Raw genomic sequence first — 26,651 nt, forward strand, 5'->3', positions numbered from 1 at the left:
TAAATCATAATTCAAATACAAACAACATGTACTAATAGAATACAGTTAGTTTTCGTGTCCAGTTTTCGTATAATTGTGAAAAATCAAGGTGTACAAACCGTTTGATCGAGTCCCAGTACTAGTACGTGACCAGCCAATCATCAGCGTGCAAAATGATTGCTCAGCCAATCAGAACACTCTGTCTTGGCACCATCACAGTCACACCATAGCAAGGACATGACCGACTTTTTGACAGTTATACGAAATTTAAAACTAAAGACAATAAAGGTGTGTATATAAAACGGACTAACTTAAGGGTTAAAGTCAAATGAAATTGTCATTTATTTTATATATATACGGAAAACCATCGATTTTTTTATTTTTATTTCGGTTGGTTTGGAATGTTAATTAACAATATGGCTATGTATTAAGTCAATACTTCGATTCTTGTGAAGTATTGTTTTTTCTTCTTGATACACATATATAAATATTTCAATAAAGTTAATCACCAAAAAACTAGAAACCTAAGACCGCTGAGCATCATGGGACATCGTCGATTCAAATCCGATAAGTAAGAATACTTCAATTTTTAATCCTCTGCTCTACAGGGTTGGCCTCGATTTCGTATGGAATTACTTTGAATATTTATATGTATTCCAGCGAAGGTCCGTGGAATTTCAAAGTGTTTAATGTATTGTAGTTGAACTTGTGCATTCTTTACTTTACCGTTGGTATTTGTGAATATTTGGACACTGAAATGAGTCTAACCCTGTATAAGCGAGTCAGTAATCAATGAACACAGCGGTGTTTGACTAATTCGAAAATGGTCTCATTTAGATACAAACTGCGGCTTGAGGATGCTCACAGGAGGTGAAACTGTAATTGGTAAAAGCTCTTAAGCAGATGAAACATGTTACACGTGTATTGATCAACAATTTTTGTCGGTCTCAGCTTTGTAGCTTTTCAGGTGACTAACTTTATTGACATAAGTATCTATGATATTGATAAGATTGAATATATGAAATTATATCATGAAGGGTGGTGATATTGGTCAGAAATAAAAAAAGAAAAAACGTTTATAGATTTAATAAGGTATTTGATTAATGATAACGAATATGAGTTTGGGGGGGGGGGGGGGTGGGGAGGTTGTTAGTTTTACCAGCCATTTCACTGATTTGACTTCTTGGTCTTCACTCATGTTATATAAGATAAGACAACTGCAGTCATACTGGACAGCAAGAGTTAAAAAAATAAAAAGGGCGGGCGAAAAAGAAGGCGGAAAAACTTCAAAACTCCTCGAGAAAAAAGTCAGCCATCCAACGTACGTGGCCGACATCCGACTCTTCCGACATCCATAACGTCCGGCACGTGACCCTTTAAGACCTCTACTGGTGGAAACCAGACCAATGGAATGAAATTTCGCAAATTCTAATTCAGTTCTAAATCTTATTTCCTCGCCTCCGTTACTATACCTTTGCGGTCAACTTCTACATTTCTTGACGATTTTTTTCTCTACTTTTTTACAGCATTAAACTTGGATTTGTAGTATAGTAAATTTGTTTTCACATTATATTACTGGTAGTCAAACCTAATGACCCGTTCTTCACTAGGTACCTTGGCCATGGCCGGCCCTTTATTTACAGGTTTTACTTTGTCATACGCTGTTCCTTCAATAGCTTCATCAAATCCACCTGAACAATTCAATTCTAAAGAACAAATACAAAATTTTAACAAGCAAATAAGACCAGCTCTGTTTCGAAAATACCGTTGTCGTCGATATTGATATTATTTTCCGTCAAAACAAACATTCAAAGCATTTCCAAATTTAACATTTCACGTAATGTATGTCCTCTTCAATTCTTCACAATTTGAGTCATTGCCACAAGAAAGTTGAACTCGAGGACTATCGATATATAAGATTTATGTTTTGGCTTCGAAATGAGGGATTTCTCGTCAACTTTCATTGTGGAATTCGTCGTTTTAAAGGACGAAAAAAGATCTTGGTAAGTAGTAAAGCCTATAACTTACAGTCACATTTTATCACATGCATTTTCAACTTAAAATTCATAATTATTTTAAAACAGTTTTGTCTCTTTAAATATCATTTTAAAAAGTCACAATTTACTGATATTTTTTCCAAATAACACAAGTGGAAATCCGAACCATTTTAGATTTTTAATGTGATTTTGAATGTAAAAATATATATTTAGGGCTATCTACTCCTATGGCGCGCTTTTACCTACGGCCAAAAAGGACGATGTTAAATGACCTCGTTTTTGTTTTTGTTTTTTTCTTTTTTCTTTCGTTCTCTTTTTTTTTTTTTTTTTTTTTTTTTTTTTTCATATTTTTATTTTGCAATTCATTTTATCTTCTTTCATTCATTCATTTTTTTTCAGTTTTAATTCGTGATTTCAATTATTATTTTTGAGAGATCGTTTACGTTACTAGAGTCTTGCGCGAACTTGTCCTCATATTGTGACCAAACTTACTTAGATTGTATTTCTAGCACTCTGACAGTCAGTAATGAACCTTACATGACCCCCACGTCTGAATGGCAGCTTAATTGTTTGTCACATCTGCTACGTCGGTGGCGTCTCGTGGGCTTATCATAAATAAAGGGCAGGAACAACAGCCACGGTCCTAAAATATCGTAAAGAAACTCGAGCAGTAGTGTTGGCAGGCATTAAACCACATATTAATAAGATTACTACAAAATGTATATAAAGCATCTTTAGGGCAATTTTTATGACTTTTAAAAAGGCAAAATTAAAGCAGTCAAGGGATATCATACCGTGCCGTGCCATTAGTCTTATAGCGGCTGTGTCCGATTGGATGATTCTTTGTCTTGCGTTCCTGTGATTGACTCAAAGGATGGGGTCAATTCCATGGTTTTATTTCCTTGCCATTTTGAGATGTGAAATATAAATCGATATTATTCCACATTTAGATGAGCCAAAATGCATCATGCGACTAAATCAGCTTCGATGGCTGTGGATTGGGAGGGAAGATTTCGCGCCAAAATGCGCGTGCGCCTTCCTACGTCAATCACTCACTAATGAATTAACATGATTAGGAGTCGATAATTCAAATATTTAATCATTTAGAAACTTAATGAATATAATTAACGAATATATATTATTAGCACTGTTGTTTAGGGCAGGAATATATCTTACTTAGCTCAAAAAATCCATTTCTATTCCCTATTTGTTCCAGTGTCTCTAAAGCGCTGAATATCTCATGCTGATGCTCAGCCTAACAGAGGAAGCCAAGTTAGGGATAGTTAGCGGAGCCCTTGCTATTTTGATATTAATGGTCGTTTGTATGGTATGTAAACTGCGAAGACTAAAAAGCAACGGTCCTGAGTATAAGGACGATTCTTTGCTGAAGAGGAAACAGAAAATCAATAAGTATCCATGGAAAAATACAAAAGACAAGTGTCCTGAATGTGTACACGAAAACAAGTCAAACACCTACGGGACCTTGAAGGTTAGAACTGCCAGTTTCATGAGTCCTCGCAGAGAAAAAGGAAACTTGAAATTTTCTTTGGAATACAAAGGAAATTTGAAAATCCTTTTGCTTCGCATAATTCAAGGTTGTAATCTTGTTGGACGAGATTTCTGGGAACCAGTAGATTCCTACGTGCGGGTCAAACTCGAACCAGATCCTAACGACCTTAACAAAGGACAAACAAAAATCATCAGGAAAAATTTCAATCCTAAATACGATAAGGAGTTTCAGTTTAACGTCGAGCTGAACGAACTGAAAGAAACAATTTTGAAAGTTTCTGTTTGGGAAGTGGATAGCTATTCCCGACATCACGTGATTGGGGAGATTAAAATTGGTCTGGGTGACGTGATCAAAATGGATGAGACTGTGGCTTTGGACAGAGACATCAAAGAACCACTAATGGTAAGTTATTTATACTTAAGGGAATGACACGTGGTCTGAAATGGGAAAACATTGTACGGCGATGAGTATAGTCTATTCCTAAATTTCTGTCTCAAGTACTTCTTCTCACATGCATAATTTTCCCAACCCCCACCCTCCATGACTCTTGTAATGGCCGTCCCTTACCAGCTCAACATTAACAATAGTCCCCTTCACAGTTCCCTGCACCACCTTGAAAGGCAGCCGCACCTTTGCATCGAAGCAAGACGAACGGTGAGCTTACAATGATAGAGACATGTGAATAATTGTCCAAGGTTGCAAAAAAAGGTATTTATCATTGCAAGCTCACTGGGTGCTGTGAATGGGACTATATTCCACTGTTTCATTGTTATTCATATCTCAAAGGATTTTGAGTCACATGGTTGCACACACCGCATTAACTTGTTGTATTTCTTAGGATCACAGAAATTTAGGAGAGTTGATGTTCTCGCTCAGTTACCTCCCTACAGCAGAAAGATTGTCGATAGTTATAATGAAAGCACGAAACTTGAATCCACCATTCAGTGAATGGAGATCTGAACCAAGGACTATAAGTAAGTTTTGACTACTTTCTACCACATATTCTAGACGCACCGAAAATGAAACATAAAAATAACATAACTATAGATATCCCACAATTACTTACAATGTATAAATTATCATCACTTCTTCTTTTGTGCACATTCAAGAATATGCATGACCCATCCAGAAGCATGATGTTGTGCGTGTCGTCTGCGGTGATGTTTACTTTACTGACAATGTTTTGAATGAAATCTCCACTGGCTTCGCTTTCGTAAATTTTGCAATCGTCAAAAACAATCCTAAAAATTATATATTTTAAATCCTTTTTGGAGAGCCACAAGTTTGTCAGTGCAAACTGTTATGTGCTATCCTCGCTAAATGAAGGTGATTATTACTACGACGTCGCATAAGCACTAAAAGTTTCAAGGAAGAACCAATGCTAGTGAATGCTTCCGACTCTCTCAACCACTTCCTTCCTCCTCCCCCACCCCTTACCTCTTTCCCCTCCCCCTCGCCCTCGCCCTCCCCCACGCAGATACGATCTACCTGCTCAAAATTGGGAATGTAATAAAGCTATTTAAGTTCTGAGTTAACGAGCTTTTCCTAATTGCAGGAACTATTATCTAGCGCTCGCTGTAAAGGCAGTCAGTATATGAGTGTCTATATTTGGCGCGACTAGATATAACCTAAAGCGCATATCAAAAAATGCCAATTCTTTCATCCCACTCATGCGAATATTTTCTAAATGGATAAATTAAATATATTTTAAATAGATAAAACAGTGTTCCTATTTTACGTGGGTAGCACTTAATAGCCAATGGCTATCAAAACTGTGGCACTCATATACATGATCGAATTGGTATTTAGTCAATCTTTGCGGAGGGAGAAAAAACGGAGATCACGGAGAAAAACCCTCGGAGCACACGGAAGAAAGACGACAAGCAACTCTACTTACATGCGATGGCAAGAATCCACGACCAAAGTAATTAGAGGCAATGTATTAGAAGCGCACGCCACCCATACTCCCCATCACTTAGGGATTAAAAAATGCCATTTGACATTAGCCTATTTTCTTTATCTTCAAATCCTTTTTTGGCGAAGTGCTCATTCTACAATTCTATATAAAAAATTTGATTGAATTGAACGCGTAACTGCGCATGAATTTTAGGTGCTTTTAAATGGCTTCCGCTCACAACCAATAAAATGGTACCAATAAAGTGCACCTATCCAATCAAAGCTGGGAAGCCATTCAGCGGTTTGAGAGTTTGGATGAATTCTACTCATTAAAAACGTCTGGGGACACCAAATTTGAATGTACAAAGTTAACTGATCCAAAATTGGATAAATTTTTTTTTAATATTTTTTTTATTTTTTAGATCCGTTTGTGAAAGTAGTCCTACTTTTTGATGGTCACAAAATTAAAAAGAAAAAAACCTCAACGCGACAACAAGAAACCAATCCGGTGTACAATGAATCAATGATGTTCGATATTCCAGTCCATCTCCTTGACCGCGTCATTTTCGTCATATCAGTGGCTGATAAATTGATTGGCAGTACACGGAGCGATGTGATTGGTCGCGTGGTTATTGGCTCGCCGACGATTGGTGAAGCGCTGAGTCATTGGCATCAAATGCTGGCGTCGCCTCGTCGACCAGTAGCAGCTTGGCACAGGCTCACATTGTAAAGCCTTCATATCAGTTTTATCGAACCCTGAAACAACCCCTGGGCTGATCAAAGTCAGGGCGCAGCTAACTCACAGATTGAACACTGAAACACTTTCTGGGTTGCTCTAATTCAGGGTGTGGCTAACTGACAGATTCAGAACAATGAAACAACCTCTGGACTCTTCCAAGTCAGGGCATGGCTAACCATAGATCAAACCCTGAAACAACCTCCAGTAAAGCCTTCACACCAGTGGCAGCTGCTTGCTTCTCATCGTTGACTTGTAATAAGATTCATTCAACTCAATGATACCAAGAAATAGAATACTCTCTGGTTGATAGCACATGACGGGCAGTGTTTGCTCTTCACTAAAGACTGGTAATAAAAATTTATTCATCTCGATACCAAGCAATAGTGTTTAATAAATTGTGAGCTATTTATAGCATTTACTTTGACAGAATATTGACTGCGATTAAATTTGTACTTGAGGTAAAACACCTTTGACAATTTTCTTCTTTTATTCAAAGCACTAGCTTCCAAGATATCAACATTGATACGAAATTATTTCGAAGGTTTCAACTCATACAAAGAATCTTAATTTCTAAGGGAATAAAACATGGCTGAAATGGGAAAATGCTACACAATCCAATGATCATCACGTGGTCTTTTCCAGTATTGTGATTGGTGGAGGTGCGCATTCGTGGGTTTTGATTGCCTCATAAATAAGAAAGCCATATTTAGTGCCACAGTTAGTGCCTAGTGCTACACTTCCCACGCACATGAAAACTTTTGGATTGAATTTTGATCGAAAAACAACTTATAATTCAATATATAAATATTGTTGATAAATAAATAAATAAATAAATTCAATATTATAATCATTGTAATATTTGTACTTTGTAATGTGTTTGTTAGTAAATTCTGAACATCTGAATTTAGTATTAAAGGGGCTTAGCATCGCGTGCTCGTAGCCATCTGATGGTCTTATTATCGTGGGTGACAGAGGAAGGATGTGAACTGCTCTCTGGGATTAATGACATTTAATTATATATGCCCATTGGGGGAAAAGGCACCTTAAAAAGATGGATAGATGGATGAATGGAGGGAGGGAGGGAGGGAAGACGGACGAACGGACGGACGGATGGATGGATGGATGGGTGGATGGATGGATGGATGGATGGATGGATGGATGGATGGATGGATGGGTGGGTGGATGGGTGGATGGGTGGATGGATGGATGGATGGATGGATGGATGGATGGATGGATGGATGGATAGATGGATGGATGGATGGATGGATATATGGATGGATGGAGGGAGGGAGGGAGGGAGGGAGGGAGGGAGGAGGGAGGGCGGGAGGGAGGGAGGGGAGGGATGGATGAATGAAGAAACAGAGCCAGAGACAGTGAGAGAGAGAGAGAGATAAGATAAAGAATAGTCAAAGACAATGACTACCAATCGCTTTCCGATATACACCCGTTTTACCGACTCATAACATTAATCATTCATAGCAAATATCAAAATGTGGCTGTGAGTGCTGAATTAACCACCAGAAGCTGCATCAATTCTTAATTTCATAAAATAATAACCATGACAAGTTGTAGAATCTTTATTATGTTTTATTGAAGCGATAACAATGAGCGCACAGCTGTGAGCTCTACATTTTATATTTTGACTTCTTCTTACAATTTAAAAATATTTATATTGTTATAAGCTAAGGTCCACACTGCGCATTTTTAGCCTATAAATCAAATTTTCAAATGCACATTCTAAAAGTTTTACATTTCTCATAATGCGCATTATTGTGTCTAGTCTAGTACATTATAAGACGTGGGCTCGCCTCGTTATTATGGACTTTTCTTTGCTCGAATGATCATAGTTTTGATCAGTTAATTTGCATATGAATTGAGCACATTTTTAAAACCAACTCACTGATGAACACATCAGTCTGGATTCGTTCACAAACTCCGCTATGGATTTAGGCAGAGAAAATATTTAGCAATATAAAATCTTTAGCTTTATATTTGAGATTGAACGTCAAACGTTTCACCAAGTTATCAAGAGTTCTTTCATTCAAGACCCAAGGTAAATCTTGTATATTTGTTAATATTCGTTTCTTGTTATTCAGATTGTCTTCATTGATTCTCACGATTTTATCGAAAACATTAATCAAAATCTTATCAGAACAATTGCTTGGGTTTCTACTCAATTGCGAATGAACTCATATGGTCGAGAAAGCGCTTTAAAATGGGGCTCGCGGTTAAAGAATCGTTCAGATAAAAATCCAACAGAAAAAAGCGTTAGCCGTTTAAAAACCATTAGCACTGCAAGTTACGCTTCCGTGCTTCGCGCTTTTGGAGCTTATTTCTTTTCAAAAAAAAGCAAAACAAAATCAACTTCTACTGATATAGATATTAAAATTATAATTACGATAAGGATTATTTAGAGAGAGGAAAAAACAAAGAAACAGCAAATATACTAAGCAGAATTCGAGTCACAATTATTCGTTAGGGGAGGCAACGCGAAAAGGAAGAAACGAATAACATAGAGCAGGTAAAAGGGCATCAAATATTTATAACTTAGATCAGAAGTTCAAAATACCACAAAATTTGTATAACGAGACGTCAGTGTTGTTCGAAGACTTCAAGATGGCGTACAAAGAAATCGGGAAAACGTATCGGGAAAATAACTCTCAAAGTTGAAACGGACTGGTCTAGAATTGGCGTGTTATTATAAACCTGGATGTTCATATGTGTAAGAATGGTTTACGCTCGGTGTAGTATCTGATGGAACAAAGGATAACTCGTCGAAGGCAAAATGAAACACCAGTAAATAAGCGATTCGAATGAAAGCGCTCGAAAACGCAGTCGCTGAAAAAGGTAATTGAAAAGCGCCATTCTTGACAAAATAGTCTACCTTAATAAGTATAAAATATATAACATATACTTCCTAAAATATGAATTTAATAGACAAGGAAAAATATATAGAGAAATATAAAATTATAATGATGATGAATGATGATTATTTTTGACTGTTTTTCGGGTTTATAATTTCATAACTATTTACCCACTGGAAGAGTAAATTGACGTGGAATGTTAACTTAATGTTTCTTCTTAATCAACTCTAGTTTCCTTGGAGAGGAAGTTGTAGAATAATTAACGTTCATTACAATGAATAATAATGCAGGGTTTAGTCCTTTCACATCATGAATATTCGTCTCTTGCTCTTTAAATTTTCACCACGGATCACGGTCACGTGAATTTAGCCCGTAGGCTATAACGTATAAATCATGCTCGAGTAGATTAAAAACAAGTCCTTTGAAACAAATTCGCTCGACCTTCCTATCCTAAAATAGCAACTAGTTAATTTGTTTTCCTTAAGAAAATTGATGATTTCGAGTTGCTATAGATTAATAGTTTCATTCAATATGCTAAGTAATGGTTATGTCATCATCTTTGTCAAAAACAATAGTCATATACTATATACTTTGAAAAAGAATTTCAATTATTTGCATAACTTATTATTGTGTTTAGAATTAACGCCTTCTTGCATGAAGTTTATTTTGTGTGTGTAGAAAGTAATGCAGATTTAATTTTCATTGACGTCACTGACAGTATTTCTTTGAATTTTCGTTATCTTTTCCATGGATATTAAAAAAAACTTCTGACAAAATAACTTTAAGGATTAGTAATTGACAAATTTAGGATCATACTTGCAGACGCAATGCGGCGCATTGGTAGTGCAAAGCATTAACGGCTATACCGGAGATTTCGACCCCGACACCGCTATCCAAGGATTTTTATACAGACTGATCAGAAAGCTCGGCCGAAGCCTAAGGAAGAGGTTAGTCGGCCCCTAGACCGTAGTAGATGATTAACCCCTTGCTATAACCAGGAGACGCAGTATGTTGCCTGTGTTTTGACGGGGTTTAATGTACCATGGTCATTCCATTCCGGATGGTGTGGGATGTTTTGATAAAAACAGCAGCGAAATCAAATATTAGGATAAAAATTCAATTTGATGTCTTATTTTCTAATCCTTAAAGTCACTTTGACAAGAGGTATTTTTTAACTGTCGTTTTTGACATTCCTCACTCCCACATATATTCCGGGCTGTAAGTTAATGTTTGTCAATAATAAATGATGCTCTAAAAATTATATATCGTACATACAATTAAAGCAAAACAACAATAATCGGAGGGTGGGAGAGGGGAGAGTGACTGCGGGGTAAAAGCATCAGGTATGCGTGTCATAACTTTTATATAAATAAAATATTATAATAATAAGAATAAGAAGTCTGGAACTGTTTTAAGGTGTTGGAATAAATTTAGAATTTTGGCATTTCTTGGTATATTTTAGTGTTTCGAAAACGGAAGAATCCATCACTTTTTGGTGATTTATAACCACGCATGGCTTTAGGTGCTCTTAATACTCAGAATGATACTCGGAAAACATTTCAACAGCCATTCACGACTAGTTTTGTGTGGTATCTCTCAGGGTTTAAAATTTGTACAGCCACCTTTTTAAAAGCTTAAGACGTTCAGTACCTTTTAGGGCTATTTTTGAAAATGTCCGGCACATACCCGGTACTTTCACTTTTTATACACCCTGTCCTTCCACATTGAGTACTATTCTTTTATTTATAAGTTATTAAGAATTTGATTAATCTTATAAATTATTCAACATGTGTACTGTAAAAATTCAAGTCCTTTTTTCTGAAGCTGTCTCATTATTTAAAATGTGTCTTAATTTCCATATTTTTTCAGGTATTTCAAGTTTCATCTCTTTGAAGAAAACTCAACATTAAAATGACTTGAAAAGGAAGGTTGAAATTAAGAAACTATATACAGACATTCACAACAAATAGAATTCATGAACTAAATCAAGTACAAGGCAATTATGAACAACACCAATAAACACCAGCCTACAAGGTGGATGACAAAGCTTCAAAATCAAAATCAAAACCAGAGGGATAGCAAGCAACAGCAACTTCAGTCCCCAGCACAAGTCAATAAAAACCCAAGTCCAACACCAAGTATTTCAATTACAAAGACTGAACATTCTGGGTCAATTTTGTCACAAGGTATGTAGTGCTAAACTTGGGGAAGGGAGGGAGGGGATGGGGGATGTAAGGGAAGCAGAACTGAAATGAATCTCATTACCAGCCTTCACTGAGGTACAAACAGCTGCCAGTCGTGTGCTGTGAACCAGAAAGTATTCTATACACCATTCTCATAATGGCTGACGACGGAACAAAAATGAGGTCACCCAGTCATCTTGTAAGGCTGAGCAAGGCTGCTCATTCAGAATAAAGGTGGATAGTGCGAATACAGGTCAAAACAATAGGTAAATTTCTATACTTTTCTCTTATAAAGTCATTTAATGTACTTTTATATCTTGTATTGTGAACTAAATGACTGGCTGCCGACCTCGTTATTTTTGTGCCCTTTTCAGCCATTATGAGAACGGTGTATTGTGTGGTATCAGTAGTCTTCAAGTCCTTTATGCTAAATCATCCATACACTTATTTCAATAAAATTAGTCGCCTGAAAAGTTACAAAGCTGAGACCAACAAGGATTATGGGTAGTTACATTTTACATGTTTCAACCACTTTAATAACTGTTGATGGATTTTAGATCTTTTACCAGTTACAGTCTCACCTCTTCTGAGCATCCTCAAGCTGCAAATCGTATCAAAAGCTTTACTTGTTTGATATTAAAAGTTTTCCATGATCCTCAGTGATCTCAGCTTTCTAGGTTTTTTGGTGACTAACTTTATTGAAATATCATTGTACATTTGTATTGAAAACTTGTCATTTAGCTGTTGATATAAAATTCACCAGAAAATGTAATGGAGTTATATGAGAGCACAACCAGCAAAAGATGACTTAGCTTTTGTCATTCCCTAAAGTATCTTTTATTTGTCTCATGCAGTCACATAAATATGGATAAAATTTCACTTTGACAAAAAATCTTAATTTTGCGTTTCATAAGAATATATATTTTCCCCTCAAATCAAAGCCAGTAGTAGAGAGAAGACGATTTTTTTTGGCTGAAAACATCACACCATTGCTATCAACGTTTTGCGCGTGTTCAAACGATGAAACTTAAGTATAGCTGCGCGCAACAGTTGCATTGCATCACGCGTCTAAAGCTCAGACCCACAATGCTATGCGATGCGACATCATTACCAGTCTCTTCTTTAACTTCCGAGAGGCAATCGATCAAGGTTACGGTTTTAACAAAACGGATTTGTCAACGTCAATCCGCAAGTTGTTTCCATGTCATTCAATTGGAATTCCGTATGCCTTATTTTGTCTCCCGGCAATGTTGTGGAAAGGAAAAAATTTTAATTGTTAAGAATCAACGTCCACTACATTGTCACGTCGACTATTTGGCGCGTTTAAAAGGCGCGCTATTCATTATTCAAAATGAATCAATTTAGCTTGTCATTTTGATTTTTCCCGCCAATGCTATTTATAAAAGGTATTTTCTAGATATTTTCTTGTTTTTCGAGCGAATTATGATCGCACGTGAATCGCCGCAAGAATCGCAGTGGAAATCGCGCTGCAAATCGCCGAAAAAATCGCCTGTGTAAGCCCCGTTTACACTAGCGATTTTTGCGGCGATTTGCAGCGCGATTTTTGTGGCACTTTTCGGAAATGTGAGGTCTTTTGTCTCACCCTTCAAAAGAGACATTCGTCTAGGAAAATCTTGGTATCCTGAAATAAACTTTACAAGTAAATTCTTTACTATTATTTATTATGGACAAAATCTCAAAAAAATCGCAGCAAAAATCGCCGCCAAAAATCGCTAGTGTAAACGGGCCTTAACAAAATCTACTGCCATGTGATGCTGAGTCTAGGAATCGAATTTGAGACCCCAGAGGGTGAGAGGCGAATAAACTATTGATACCACTTGCGATTGGTTGATAAATCATTCACGCCGAGGAAGAAAAAAATCTCTTTGTAAGACACGATCATATCAGGACGTTAACTCTATTTCGCTTAACGACAGCTCCGTATATTTAAAAAATAAACAAATCCTTTTTTTAAATATTTCAAAATTAATTTCAAATTTATCATTGTCTTAGTTTACAAGTAGTTCTCATATTATATTGGAATTATTTTAAAAAACAGGAATCCATTTTCATTGCTTCCTAAGTACAGTACCGGTTTTGTAAGGTTAGGTTTAGTGCTATTGTCTGAATGACCAATCTATTGTTTTTTAATCCAATCATATAACTCGTTCCGAGCCGGGCTGGCTCATGTGAAAGGAAATAATATTTCATTTTACAGCTGTCGTATCGGCAGCGAAAAAGGGCTAATTTTCCTAATAGAGAATATGTACATCAAAAAGGCTACGAGTAGGAGTTGAATCCGTGTGGTTTATTTGCGGTGTGAAGTCTTTTTAAAACCCTGTTTTGCAATTCCATATTCAAATTCCATGGAATTCTGGGAATTCATTACGTGTGGTTGATTTTATTCCCACACTGAACGTTCCATATTTCACGAAGAAAGAAAAGGTATTAATGATAAATGAGAGGTGGTCTACGATCGACAGAATATTCGATTCTTGATTTATTTATTTATTTTTTGATCTTCGAGAAGAAAGATGAGCCTTGAATCGGCCAAAGAGTCTCTGAAAAAAGGTTAGTTAGTTTTCTTAGTAAATCTCAAATAAAAAAACATATGTCAAAAAATACTTGTAAATATATATCAGCTTTTACCAATATATATCTTCTTCTGCCGAAGTCTTTTTTATCGCTTGTAAATTTATAGTCAGGAACCACGGTCATGAAGTAGACTAAAAAAAATACGGAAAGCAAAATGACGAATGTTAAAAATATCTCATAAATTTGTTTTGGTCAAATCCATCACCAAACTCGCTAAAAATTGTCCTTCATATCTTTCTCTAAAACTTCCATGTATTACAAATTTTATCGAAAAGAGCATTTATTTATGTTATCAATATTCCTGGTAATGCGACGTTAAAACATTTCGTTGTCTAAGACCAAAAAATCTGATTGATATTGAATTAATGAAGTAAGGAATATCGACTTTGCGTCTAGAAATTCAGGAATTTTTCTTCTTTGACGAAAAACTCATGGATGTTCCAGCGATTTTATAAAGATTCTGAGTTTGTTTTTAATGTATGATAAATCGTTTTTGTTTTTGAAAGAGTGGTATATAAGTCTTATTGATAGTTGTCAGCAGAATGAATTTGGTTAGGGCTGTCGTTGCTATCGTGTTTGAGATAGCGAACGAAGTCGAACGATCGATGAATATTATTAAGATATGAAAATGTAGTTGTTTTTATTCACTAAACCGTAAGAATTGAGAGAAAATTAGCCGCTAGGGCTGAATTTCATTAACTTGCTATTCTTGGGGATGATATTAGCAAGCTCTTTTTGCTAACTGACGTTTCAAGGGGTTTACTAATTACTTTCTTATATTACACGCCGTCATTAGAACGCCTCCGAGTCTTGCGGACTTCCAATGGCCTTTGCTGTTTTGTCATTGAAGATTATAGAAAAACTGACTTGGAAAATGTACTAAAAGGGGTAGCTTTAAGAGGGATTTCATACTAATCTAATGCTACGTACCTGGTGGGTGCCAGTGTATATTTTTTCTCTTACTCACCTTCTATTTCTTTCTTTCTTCCTTTCTTTATTCCTTTCTTTATTTCTTTCTTCCTTCCTTCCTTCCTTCCTTCCTTCCTTCCTTCCTTCCTTCCTTCCTTCCTTCCTTCCTTCCTTCCTTCCTTCCTTTTTTTCCGAATAATAAAAAAATCGTTTTACTTGTTTTTGAGTTTTTTTTATAGAAGCTGCTCGAAACGTAAAGAGACAAGAAATAAAATTCGTTCAAAAACTTAACTGGAACAATTTTCTGTACGAGTTGAACTGCTTTAAACGATAGTAATTTATCATAACCGACACGCTGTCCTTTTTTCCATCCATCTACTCTTCCGTCATTTGTCCCTCAGATATTTTTTTAAACGTCTTTCTGTTTGTGTTCCCATTTTATTTACTGTATAGAGTCATTACAGTAACTGGACTCATAGCAGCTCTCTATATTTCACAGGCTGTCCATCCATCTGCACTACCATCACGTATTAATCCGTAAGAGATTTTTTAACACCTTTTCTGTTCTGTTCATAGTGCCCATATGGATTATAGCAGTAGCTGGACTCGTAGCAGCCCTCGTCATAATATTCTGTATATATTGTTGCTGTTGTCGGAAATGTGGAAAGAAAGATAAAAAGGACAAAGACAAGAAAAATGGCAAAGAAAGAGTGGATCTTCAGGCTGTGAAGATAGGCGCCAGTTATCAAGAAAAAGTACAGCCATCTATGGATGAATTGGATTACAATAGTGAAGACTATCATTCTGACGTTAGTTCCGGAGTAAAAATAGGTAGGATAATATTGTCTGTGAACTTTTATTTCTGGTTATCTAAATCAACAAAGCTGATGCAATTGGTTGCTTTCTTTCTTTCTTCCTTCAATCAATTGTTTGCTTGCTTCCTCGTTTGCCTGCCTGTCTCCTTGCTTGCTTCCTTGCTTCCTTGTTTGCATGCCTGTCTTTTCTCTTGTTTCCTTGCTTGCTTGCGTGTTTGTCTGATTGCGCTTTTGCCAGCTTGCGTGTTTGCCTGCCTCCTTGCTTCCTTTATTGTTTGCTTGATTGCTGTTTTGTTTGCTTGTCTTGTCTGCGTGCCTGCTTGCCTGCGTGCCTGCTTGCTTGCTTGCCTGCTTGCCTGCTTGCCTGCTTGCCTGCTTGCCTGCTTGCCTGCTTGCCTGCTTGCCTGCTTGCCTGCTTGCCTGCTTGCCTGCTTGCCTGCTTGCCTGCTTGCCTCATACACCTCCTACATATCTCCTTTCTTAATGTGCTGTTTTTCTCTCTCTTCAGGTCGAATAAACTTCACTCTCGACTACAGTTTTAATGACAACACGTTGACCATTGGAATAATAAAAGCTGAGGATATTCCAGCCAAGGATTTTAGTGGCTCGTCTGATCCTTATGTGAAAATTTACTTGTTACCTGACAAGAAGAAAAAGATGGAGACAAAGGTTTGTTTAACTTATTGATTATTTTCTTGCTTGATATCTCGTCAGTTCATAGTTTCCTTAAGACTTCTCCCTTATATCCGTCCTTTTACCTATCGCCTATCGGTTATTACATAGTCTTTCTTCTTAAGAAGTTTTCATGGATCATTCAACTGCCATTTTCGTCTCATTTTCCATCCATCCATCCATCCATCCATCCATCCATCCATCCATCCATCCATTTTTTATTTTTCATTCATTCTCTCTCTCTTTAATTTTCTCTCATTTGAACACATCAATTCTCATATTACCACCAAGAACAGAACCCCACCGAGGGGGTCTATATAAATGAACGAAAACTCGATTCTCGGTTGCGTTAAAGTTAATTCACAACAAGCACCCAAATAGTTTCTCAATCACAATATCATTGCGATCAAAAATATAAATTATATCTCCCAGCTATTCAGTATTCATAACACTAATATATGGTCAACCGAGTAAAATATAGTCTCATTGTTATCCACGAAACCTACGTAATGCGTTTTACAAAATTGACAAAATCGACAAATGCCAGACCACAAGGGTTTGCATGTGGTAAAGAGGAATTTGGCCCTGTTATTTAAATAATATTTTGGCTTTAGTTATGCTTTGTTTATACGTTCCGGGTAGTAATCCACATACATTTTATCTTCCCACGTTGAGGTCTGGCAATAATATTACTGACCCAGCATAAACATTTTACATTTTTTCTCTACTGTACAAAACAAGTTCTCAGCCAAGGGCTGTTTGTTCGTATTTGGTCGTCAATGCAGACGTTACTCCCACGTTACGCCTTACGACGCCTTACTTGCTCAGACAAATAAAAAATTGATCTTATTGAAACGTACGCAAAACATAGTCATCTGATATGTACAAAACAAGTTCTCAGCCAAGGGCTGTTTGTTCGTATTTGGTCGTCAATGCAGACGTTACTCCCACGTTACGCCTTACGACGCCTTACTTGCTCAGATAAATAAAAATTTGATTTTATTGAAACGTACGCAAAACATAGTCATCTGATAGTTTTTTTCTGTGGTAGCCCGCTTGACGGCAAGTACTGCGAGCAGAGCTGGTTGTTTTTCTTCTCCTCCGTAGGCAGACTGGTCGGGAAAATGGAACAGAGCGCAGAAAAAACCTCTGCAAGCAGGAAAGATGGCAAATTGCCATAGTATGGAGGAGATTTCTGTAATGATATACGGAGTTGACGTTATTCTTTGAATCAGCGGCACAGCGCGAATCTATTATAGCTAAGCCGATCAAAAAATGCTTGGAGAAGGCGCCTTGTATATCTCACAGACATAAGCTGAGAAATTGCAAGTGCTTTCCACATGCACGACATAACCATCATCATTTTCATCATCATTATCAATATCATAGCAATCATTAACATCGTAATCGTTGTCATCATCATCACCATCATTATAATCATCCCGTGCAGTATCAGCAATATAATCATCATCATCAACAGCATCATATGCATTCACCATCATCATAATATGGATCACAAGCATCATCATAACTATCGTATTCATCACCATCATCATCAATATCATCAACAGTATCGTCACTATCACCATCGTCATCAACATCTTCATGCATCATCATTATCTTCTTCAACATCATCCATACATATTTTTTAAATTTTCCCCAAAACATATTCGTGTCCCAGTAAATAACCCTAAGCCTTAAAGGGTCACTCACTCACTCATCTTTTCTCTTCTTCTAGGTACATCGAAGGACGCTCAATCCTGTCTTCAACGAGACATTTGTTTTCAAAAACATCCCTTACAGCGAAATCACCAACAGAATTTTACTCATGGAGTTGTACGACTTCGATCGATTTTCCCGCCATGACCTGATCGGAGAGGCGAGGCTTCCGCTGATAGACGTGGATTTAGCCTCCAGTATCAATGAATGGAGAGTTCTAACTCCTCCCCATTCCTCTCGCTCTGCCACTGGAGTATGTTGACATACAATTGTTTTAAAAAAAGCGTTGCCGGTCGGAGATCTGAAATCTTAGGCAGAGTAACACGCTTCAAAATATAATATATTCACTGCCAAACCACGTATCTTCCTTTTAGATTGGAATATGAGACATGACCTTTAAGGTAGAGATTTTATTTTTCGTATTTTAGGCAGAAAACATAAGACAAAAAAGTCTGTTTAGTCTCAGATATCCCATTTCAGATCTCGCATCGGAACGACGTTTTTCGAAATTGCTGTATACGGGTCCAATGTGGGGGTTGCAGAACGACTAAACGAATCCAAAAATCTTATTATCAATCCACGATGACATGCAAACACTGCGCTTCATGTTCAATCACCCTTGTATAATTTTACAATTTACTGCAGCATATAAGATAAGCTGTGCAAAATGCTTCTCTTGCATCTATCCAGTGGAAGAGGTAACTCAGTTTTACCAATCACAGCGCGCACGCTAGATTTAACTTCTAAGTGCCATTGCGCCGTGTGAAAACCATCTAACTTTACCTGGTGTTCTATTTTTGCGCACAAGAAATTAAAATATCTTTAGTTAAAATTAATTTTTGTATTTTCTTCCAGGGCTCAAGATCTGAATTAGGAGAGATTTGCTTTTCGCTTCGCTACGTTCCCACTGCGGGAAAACTACAGATAACGATCGTAGAAGCCAAGTCCCTCAAGAGTATGGATTTATCAGGATACTCCGGTATGTATGTAGCTGAATAGCTGCTCTAGTTTGTTTTAACTTCCATAGTTGAAGCCACTTTGGAAAGCGCAATTCTCGTTAGGCGGACACAAAATCGTCTTCCCATGCTTGTAGTCGGTATGCAAATTAGACGAAAGGAAATATATTGATCGAATTATTCAAAGGTTAAAAATTCCAAACTAACTTTCCTTTACAAAATCAAAAAGCCAGTTCTTGAATATCAAGGGTAAATTTTAAATCTTAGTATAGTAGTTTTCGATTATTATTATTATCATTATTTTCAAAATTGTTTTTTTACTGATCCCAGCCAAAAATTTTGATCGACGGCCTTCACGGAAACGGCCAGCTCGCAACTACTGATCGAGTTCTCGTAATATTGAAAACTTGAATAATGCAGTATCTTTAAGCATTTTTTTTCATGATTAAAGGATCATGAAATCTTTAAACACGATCTGAAATACGCATGCGCCACAATTTGTATTTTTACCCCAAGCTTTCGTGTGAAAATAAATGTCGCGGCTAGTCCCACATGGAAAGGAGTGAGTGTGCGTTCAAAGCCATCAGCGTCACAATCAGAAGTTTGAGTTTACTGGTCATAGCCGAAGGGGTTAATCATCTACGGTCTAGGGGCCGACTAACCTCTCCCTTAAGCTTCGGCCGAGCTTCCTGATCAGTCTGTAATTCTTCGGATAGCGGTGTCGGGGTCGAAATCTCCGGCGTAGCCGTAAATGCTTCGCGCTGCCATACGACGGTTCAGCACTAGATGTCTGGAAGTATGGTCCTGAATTCATAAATCAAGAAAGAAAAAATATCAAAACCATCTATCTATTTTAGAGAGGACAAGAAGAAGAATTGTTTGTGCGCATCTTTTTTGCGCACGTTTGTTTTTCAAGGCCAAGCTTCGTCACGCTGGTTGGGAATTTTAATTGGCTAAATCTCGAAAACACGAGAAACGCATTTTCCAGCGAAAATCCTTAAGCCCGTATCGACCGCTCCTCGTCCCGATTATCGCTTAAATGATGGCAGTTATTTACTCCTTTCTTACAGATCCATATGTGAAGATCGCACTGGTACAAGAAGGTCGCAAGATTAAAAAGAAAAAGACGACGGTAAAAAAGCGGACGCTCGATCCCTACTTCAACGAAACCTTCACTTTCCAAGTCCCCTTCGAAAAGATCGAACAATCCTCTCTCATTATCTCAGTACTGGACTACGACCGTGTGGGAAGAAGCGAAATGATTGGGAAATGTGTTGTTGGGGAGCTTTCAAGTGGAGCTGATTTAAGACATTGGGTGGATATGCTGGGATCTCCGAGAAGAGCAGTGACACAGTGGCACACGTTGCACAATTAACGTATCCTGATGCAATTATTAACCCCTAAGAATCTTTTGCATGTATAAATGTTAGGGTTTTGTTTTCAAAGTTTATTATGCAAGATAGACCCGTTAAGTTTGGGGGCAATGATTTTCCATTTTAGGCCACTTGCGATGGACTCAGCCTTTTCTGGGATGGACTCGTAAGGTGTCCAAAAACAAAACATGTAAGGGATGGCTTGGTATAACACAGGGGTGGTAGGGTTTAGTATGGTATGGTATAACATGATGTAGCATGGCATAACACGGCCTGGCAGGATATGGTAGTAATGCTATAGTGCAGGTATTCTTGGAGTGCATCCACATGACCAAAAATCCTTAAAGATATAAATAACAATGAAACAGCCGCCATGTTGGTTGATCTAACAAGAGAAGCTAATGAGGAATGCTTTGTTATCGTCAACCAACATGGTGAAAAAGGCTCAAGCATATCTAATGCGATAAATACAGTATTTCCGAGAGGTTTAAGATGGAAAATCATAGCATCCAATTTAATGAATGTATAATTTGGGTTTTAATTTTTAATGGTTTTTTACTAATGTATTTGATTTTTTATATTATATTTATGATATGTAATTAGCAATATTACATGTTTTCTTTGCTGGTCCAAAATTTTAAAAAAGCATTTGCTCCCTAAAAAAGGGGCAAAAGGGCTTCAAAAGGGAGTAGTAATGTGAGAAGTATGGTATGTTCTTTTATGAGGGTGGGAGGGGAGGGAGGGGGTTAAAAGTAATGTAGCTATTAAATATTTTAAGTATTAATAATTATTATTAATAATTATTATGAGTCTGCTCCTAAGGTTTGCTCAAACTTCACTTTTCAGTTCGTTGGTATTTCCTGTCCCACAATAATCTGTTAAGCACCACTACAGAGAGCCCTCTGCTATGACAGTAAATATGTGTGTCTGAAAAAACAAAACTCTTTTTGACATTGCTATTAAACTTAATATGTAGCATTCTTTGCTTATAGAAGAAGTCTATTTGTTGGATACACAAATATCTGCTGTTATATGCTGACATAATAGTCTTGCCTGGGGTCCCTGTACCTTATTTGGCAAGGATAACTATAAGCATGAAGATGTTATTCCTTGTCGCCATAGCAACTTGGCTTTTTTCTAAATAAGTAAAAAAGGTACAAAACAATGTACAGTATTAATACTATACTAAATCAAATTAATAAGATTAATAAGATTGATGGAATGTCGCTAGACTAGATGGGGTGTACTTCCAGATATTGATATATGTTTAAGGATATCTGGACTAACAGGTCATATGATTTCATGTTTCTGTGATTTAAGCAACAGCTATATACAGATAATCCACCTTTTCCTGCATTCTAGCTTCTGTCAAACAAATTTGAAACCATTTCAGTTAGCATTTTTTATACCAAGGCCAAAATAACTACAATGTTTTACAGTTGTTGTCATAGAAACATGAAAATACTAGGAATAATTCTAGCAAATGTAGGTGGCATAGCGGCACTTTGGGTGCCCAATCCCCTCTGTTTCCTTCTAAACTCCCTCACACAGGCTATAGCAAGTGAAAAGTATGCTTTCACACTTCATAAAAATGAAGTGAACATATTGTGGGTTTCAGCTAGCTTGCTTTAATTCCAACATTGCAGGACCAGTGGTTGTATGAAGGATGGATAGCACTATTTGATGGATGAATCCTATCCAATAATTAAATTTATTGGATAAGCATATCAACTTATCCATCAAATAAGTATTTAACCATCAGATAGTGCTATCCACTCTTCTAACATACAAGCCTAGGCCTATAGCTTGCACCATCGCAAGCATGAATAACACAAATGTAAGCAACTAATACCCACAAGAAAGATAACTAAATATCGTAGTCAAAAGATTTAATGAATCTTATATTAGATGAATATAACAAGAACTTTATGGGTATAAGATGTTTAAATACATATCGTTGACGAGTTAACGATATGCTTGGTCATAAAAATAATGGCAAGTACCTGTGAAAAAATTATAACGCTGCCCATGCTTTAGAAAACATAAATATTATAATATGTAAGTCAGGCTCATAACTAGATTAGAGTTTGAAGATAAAGGTTTATTATGTAGTCTTGATATCAATTACAATTACTAACAAGTATGGACAGATAAATGACTATCAATGATCAAAGCTAGGCTTGACAGGTTCGATAATGGCGAACCTAGCTATCACTCAGTAGTGCATTTCACATTAGCCTTTAAAAACTAATGGAGGTATGGACGGTGCCATCATAAAAGGCTGATTATTGCCATTTGTCAAACAATTGTTGGCCAATTAACTGCCATTTGTAGACCAACTGTCAGCCGATCAACGGCATTTTGTTGATTGACTTTCAGCTGAAAAAGATGAAAGCCTGCCAGTTTTTGCTTGATTATAAACTATCTGATCATTAAAGTTGAATTTCATTTTTTTACCCTGCATAAATACTTAGGCAGCGCACAGTGTTATTGCTGGTCATGAAACCAGATATGACATTGAAAGACCTTTGACAAATTGTAAAATCACTAGGTAAGTGTGTCATAAGTACACATTTGTCACAAAATCACTAAATTAAATAAAAATGTTTTGTATCCTGGGATAAGGATAGCTGTACTCTTATTTGCATTGTTCACTTTTGTGTCTATTTGACTATGACGTATTTTCAAAGAGTGAATTTATTTGGTCCATGAAAAATATAAAAGGATACTATGGGTAAGCATAACACACAGTGTATAGTAGACAGCTAAAATTCTATTATCTTCTTTTGCTTTATTGGTTTCTTATTATCATACGACAATAATTTATAAAAATTGTGATGCACTTTTTTCTCACCATTTGTCCAATATAACTTCTCTATTTTATGGAAGATCAAAGTACTGATACTAAAAATGGTGTTTCAAAGTTGCTGGATTACATTGATAGTCCTCCTTCAAAAATAATAAAATAAAATAAGATGAAATGAGATGAAATAAGATGAAATGAAATGAAATGAGATGAAATGAAATGAGATGAGATGAAATGAAATGAGATGAAATGAAATGAAATGAAATGAAATGAAAATGAAAATTAAAATGAAATAAAATAATGTTCCCTTGGCTTAAGGTTTGAAGGTAGGTTCATTTTAGAAAAAGAATATATTCAGCATACAAAAACTTTTCTTAGAATTTTTTTATCTGGAAGCAAGATTGGGTTTGAACCTCCAAGGCTCATTTTGTTCTTAAAAACTAAAGTTAAAACAATAAAACAAATTTATTATATATGTTAAAAATGTGGGGGATGCAAGAGAACCACCTGACAGTTGAACAGAGCATCAGTAACCTAGTCTCCTACTTAGGGGAGTGAGGTTGCGTGACGACACTAATAGCAGCTGCGTAGGAGACTAATCAATAACCTAGATAAATAATGCAGGTGTTGCCATCTGCTATAAAGTGTATGTTTGTAACTGTGATTGAAAACTTCAGACATACCTGTCACTTCAATAGAGGCTCCAGTAATGTAGCTGCTGAGGTCTGAGGCCAGAAAATTGACCACCTCTGCTATTTCTGAAAAGATGAGACATTTTCACAGTAGCTATAGTGTGAAGTCATTAAACCCGTAAAATAGATGTTAGACTAATACACATTAGAATGAATGTCTTCTTTTTTGTCTACTTGACTATTACACGTTGACTAGTATTTTTTATTTCATGGGTTAAATGCCTTCTCTCTTATTAATATTATAACATGAATGGATTCCGTTGTGATAACAAATCGGAAATGATTAAGTACATGTATATACCTGATGGTTGTCCGATACGACTCAAGGGGACCATTTTTACTATCTAGTATAGGAAGTGAATAAAAAAACGAAAATGAATAAGCAGATGGGAATCTTAAAAAAAAAAGAAAAGAGATGGTTTTGCCACACAACCAAGGGGGATTTCTTGTTTCACCAACTAGTTTGGAATAGGAAGTGAATGAAAAAATGGATGGATGGATGGATGGAAAATGGAAAGGATAGTTGTATGATTGGTTGGGTAGACAGGTAGGTATATCCATATATCGACTATGAATGTGTGTCATGCTTTGTTTTAATTTCCTGTGGCGTCTCTTACTTTTTGAGTAATTTGTTCTGGGATTTTCTCAGTCATGGGAGAATGAATGAATCCAGGAAGAACGGCATTACACCTGATACCAAACCTGGAAAAAACAACACCAACATATTTAAGCAGAGACTTCTTCATTCAACATTCCCATTATACATTGCAGTTTTGGGGGATAGCCGCACCTATTATATGCTGTGTAAGTCTGATTAGAAGATGTTGCAAATGCATCTTATTCTATTAAAAGTTGCAAAAAAAACAGTCAGAAACAACAAGAAAGAATTTTATATCCTGAATTACAACTGCCAATTCTGACTGTCATCATAATTATAATCTCAGGTTACTGTCTTATTGCCTCAAAAACACCCTAAGAGGTACTGGCTTACTCTCTGGTAGTCCTTTTAGATTTGTGATATCCTAAGAGGTACAGTACCAAATTGCAGATATAGAACTCTAATAGATACAACAAGCATCCCCTCCCTTATTCAATTGGAGCCCCCCCCCCCCCCCCCTGCTCCCCGGGATAACAGCCATACATCTGCAAACATTATTATCAACAACTTGGTTGATACAAAACCTTGCCAGCTCAAGAGCACATGTTCTTGTCAAGCCTTCAACCCCTGCCTTTGAAGCTGTATAGTTTGCTTGACCTATGTTGCCTGTCTGGAGGGAATAAGAAATAATATGTTCAAAACTAAAAACAATTGATTACCAGGGGCATACAAGAGGAGTGACTGCTGTCCCTAAAATCAAAAACTTTCCTTTTTTCCTATTTTGTTTAAGTAAATGTGATTTTCGTTGGCAATTTTTGCACCAAAACATGGGTGCCCACCCCTTTAGCTCTGGTACTTTTGCTATGCCACTCTTGAATGGTACAGCTGCCTCCTTCAAAAACCATCTCTATAAGCTTTAGATTACAATATATACCCAAAAGTTCATTGTTATAGTCAAAGGTCATTGTGCCCCTAATGGTTTATTTTTCACTGATTTCATCTCTTACCTTTCCGACAATACTAGCAATGTTGATTATGGAACCATTGCTTATCTTGCTTTCAACCATTGCTTTGGATGCAAATTGTGACATCAAGAATGTACCCTGCGAAAAAAAAGTAAAAGATCATAAAAAATTCTCATGGTAAAAAGTGCTATGCAATGTCAATTCCAAGATATGCATTGCTTGTCACACAAAAAGGTTCTGACAATAATGCTCTGTAATTTGTGACCAGAGAAAAGAATAAATTTAATATAGCCCACAACCTCATGTACAAACTGAAACCTTTGTGTGTGACAAGCAATAAAGCATATATTGAAAGTGGGTTATTACTTTGAGGTTGACATCAATAACTTCATCAAAAGCCTCTTCATTCATCTTCAAGAAGAAAGCATCTCTTGTGATTCCTGCAGAATTAACCAAGATACAAGGTGGTCTCTGATGATCTTCTTGCACTTTCAAGATCAATTTATTAACTTGAAGTGATGAGACTACGTCAGTGGCATGGTAAGAATGCAGCTGATTGCCATCATTTTTTGAAAGGCTGTTGCCAGTTTCCTTGGCACCTTCAATATTTCTATCTACAACTGCTACTGATGCACCGGCTTTGGCTAGTGTCTGGCATATGGCTCTTCCTATCCCACTAGCACCACCTGTAAACAAACCCGAAGAAATAAATATTGGGCCACCATTATCAGGTGTTTATCATCATCATCACTATCATCATCACCATCACCACTACCACCACCACCACCACCACCACCACCATCATCATCATCATCCCCACTATCATCACCACCATCATCACCATCACCTCTATCATCACCACCACCTCTATCATAAGTGCTTCGAGTCATGGGAAGCATTATATAAAAACATATTTATTAGTATTATTATTATTATCATCACCACCCTCATCATCATCACCACCACTATCATCACCATCATCAGTCATCATCATCACTGATAATCACAACCATAATCATCACCATCAGCATTTAATAGCACACTTGGTATTGACAACCATTATTATTGTGATGTTAATTTGCCAACTTCATCACAATAGTTCTTGACAATTTGCTTTGATTCATCGATCAGCTAATCGATATCTGGTTGGCAAGATAAACACAATAGCTTACGTCACAGCAACTAGCTTCTTTATACAGCTTAGTTTTAAGGGCCAAGTACTAGTAAAATCACACTCCTACTACTACCAGAGCTTAGATTTATTGTTTCTTACCTGTTACAAGAGCTAAGCGGCCTGAAAGTAAGAGACCATTCGCAGCCGCCATGTTGAAAACACATACCACAGGCAACCCAGTATAGAAACATTGTTAAACAGGGAGCCCA

The 26,651-nt window shown here is 36.7% G+C and overlaps 3 protein-coding genes across 6 annotated transcripts; 2 read left to right on the forward strand and 1 right to left on the reverse strand.

The window, feature by feature from the left end:
• Positions 1-3,216: 3,216 nt before the first annotated feature.
• Positions 3,217-6,968, forward strand: LOC116304225 (synaptotagmin-9). Its single transcript, XM_089030942.1, has 3 exons — positions 3,217-3,888; positions 4,325-4,460; positions 5,805-6,968. The coding sequence occupies exons 1-3, from the start codon at positions 3,217-3,219 to the stop codon at positions 6,110-6,112; spliced, it is 1,116 nt and encodes a 371-aa protein (XP_088887068.1). The 3' UTR covers positions 6,113-6,968.
• Positions 6,969-7,989: 1,021 nt separating this feature from the next.
• LOC116304233 (synaptotagmin 1) lies at positions 7,990-22,842 on the forward strand. 3 transcript variants are annotated; one of them, XM_031713937.2, is made up of 7 exons: positions 7,990-8,174; positions 10,855-11,171; positions 15,249-15,503; positions 15,996-16,156; positions 17,898-18,131; positions 18,734-18,857; positions 19,905-22,842. In XM_031713937.2, the coding sequence occupies exons 2-7, from the start codon at positions 10,988-10,990 to the stop codon at positions 20,207-20,209; spliced, it is 1,263 nt and encodes a 420-aa protein (XP_031569797.2). In that variant the 5' UTR covers positions 7,990-8,174; positions 10,855-10,987; the 3' UTR covers positions 20,210-22,842. The 3 variants fall into 3 exon arrangements, with proteins under 3 accessions (XP_031569797.2, XP_031569798.2, XP_031569799.2); XM_031713938.2 differs by lacking the exon at positions 7,990-8,174 and adding an exon at positions 8,759-8,968; XM_031713939.2 differs by lacking the exons at positions 7,990-8,174; positions 10,855-11,171 and adding exons at positions 13,468-13,613; positions 13,699-13,739.
• Positions 15,515-26,623, reverse strand: LOC116304234 ((3R)-3-hydroxyacyl-CoA dehydrogenase). Of its 2 annotated transcripts, XR_016119960.1 has the most exons (11): positions 26,542-26,623; positions 25,635-25,954; positions 25,311-25,406; positions 24,888-24,973; positions 24,323-24,407; positions 24,007-24,049; positions 23,697-23,771; positions 23,062-23,156; positions 21,276-21,344; positions 19,497-19,638; positions 15,515-16,127 (listed from the first exon to the last, which is right to left on the reverse strand). XR_016119960.1 is itself a non-coding variant. In XM_031713940.1 (8 exons), the coding sequence occupies exons 1-8, from the start codon at positions 26,591-26,593 to the stop codon at positions 23,140-23,142; spliced, it is 774 nt and encodes a 257-aa protein (XP_031569800.1). In that variant the 5' UTR covers positions 26,594-26,623; the 3' UTR covers positions 22,288-23,139. The 2 variants fall into 2 exon arrangements, 1 of the variants encoding a protein (XP_031569800.1); XM_031713940.1 differs by lacking the exons at positions 15,515-16,127; positions 19,497-19,638; positions 21,276-21,344 and having other exon boundaries at positions 22,288-23,156.
• Positions 26,624-26,651: the final 28 nt, after the last annotated feature.

The sequence above is a fragment of the Actinia tenebrosa genome, unplaced genomic scaffold (genome assembly GCF_029948245.1).
Source record: "Actinia tenebrosa isolate PJP-AT-01 unplaced genomic scaffold, QUT_ActTen_1.0 PGA_scaffold16__25_contigs__length_10494907, whole genome shotgun sequence".
Taxonomy (NCBI): domain Eukaryota; kingdom Metazoa; phylum Cnidaria; class Anthozoa; order Actiniaria; family Actiniidae; genus Actinia; species Actinia tenebrosa.

Bases quoted from the DNA above. Each gene is read 5' to 3' on its own strand.
- LOC116304225 (XM_089030942.1), top strand. From the start codon at position 3,217: ATGCTGATGCTCAGCCTAACAGAGGAAGCCAAGTTAGGGATAGTTAGC. The intron at 3,889-4,324 runs GTAAGTTATTTA...TGTATTTCTTAG, and splicing joins ACATCAAAGAACCACTAATG to GATCACAGAAATTTAGGAGA. The intron at 4,461-5,804 runs GTAAGTTTTGAC...TTTATTTTTTAG, and splicing joins ATCTGAACCAAGGACTATAA to ATCCGTTTGTGAAAGTAGTC.
- LOC116304233 (XM_031713937.2), top strand. From the start codon at position 10,988: ATGAACAACACCAATAAACACCAGCCTACAAGGTGGATGACAAAGCTT. The intron at 11,172-15,248 runs GTATGTAGTGCT...TTCTGTTCATAG, and splicing joins TGGGTCAATTTTGTCACAAG to TGCCCATATGGATTATAGCA. The intron at 18,132-18,733 runs GTATGTTGACAT...ATTTTCTTCCAG, and splicing joins CCTCTCGCTCTGCCACTGGA to GGCTCAAGATCTGAATTAGG.
- LOC116304234 (XM_031713940.1), bottom strand. From the start codon at position 26,593: ATGGCGGCTGCGAATGGTCTCTTACTTTCAGGCCGCTTAGCTCTTGTA. The intron at 25,955-26,541 runs GTAAGAAACAAT...GTTTGTTTACAG, and splicing joins CCGCTTAGCTCTTGTAACAG to GTGGTGCTAGTGGGATAGGA. The intron at 23,772-24,006 runs GTATATACATGT...TCATCTTTTCAG, and splicing joins TCGTATCGGACAACCATCAG to AAATAGCAGAGGTGGTCAAT.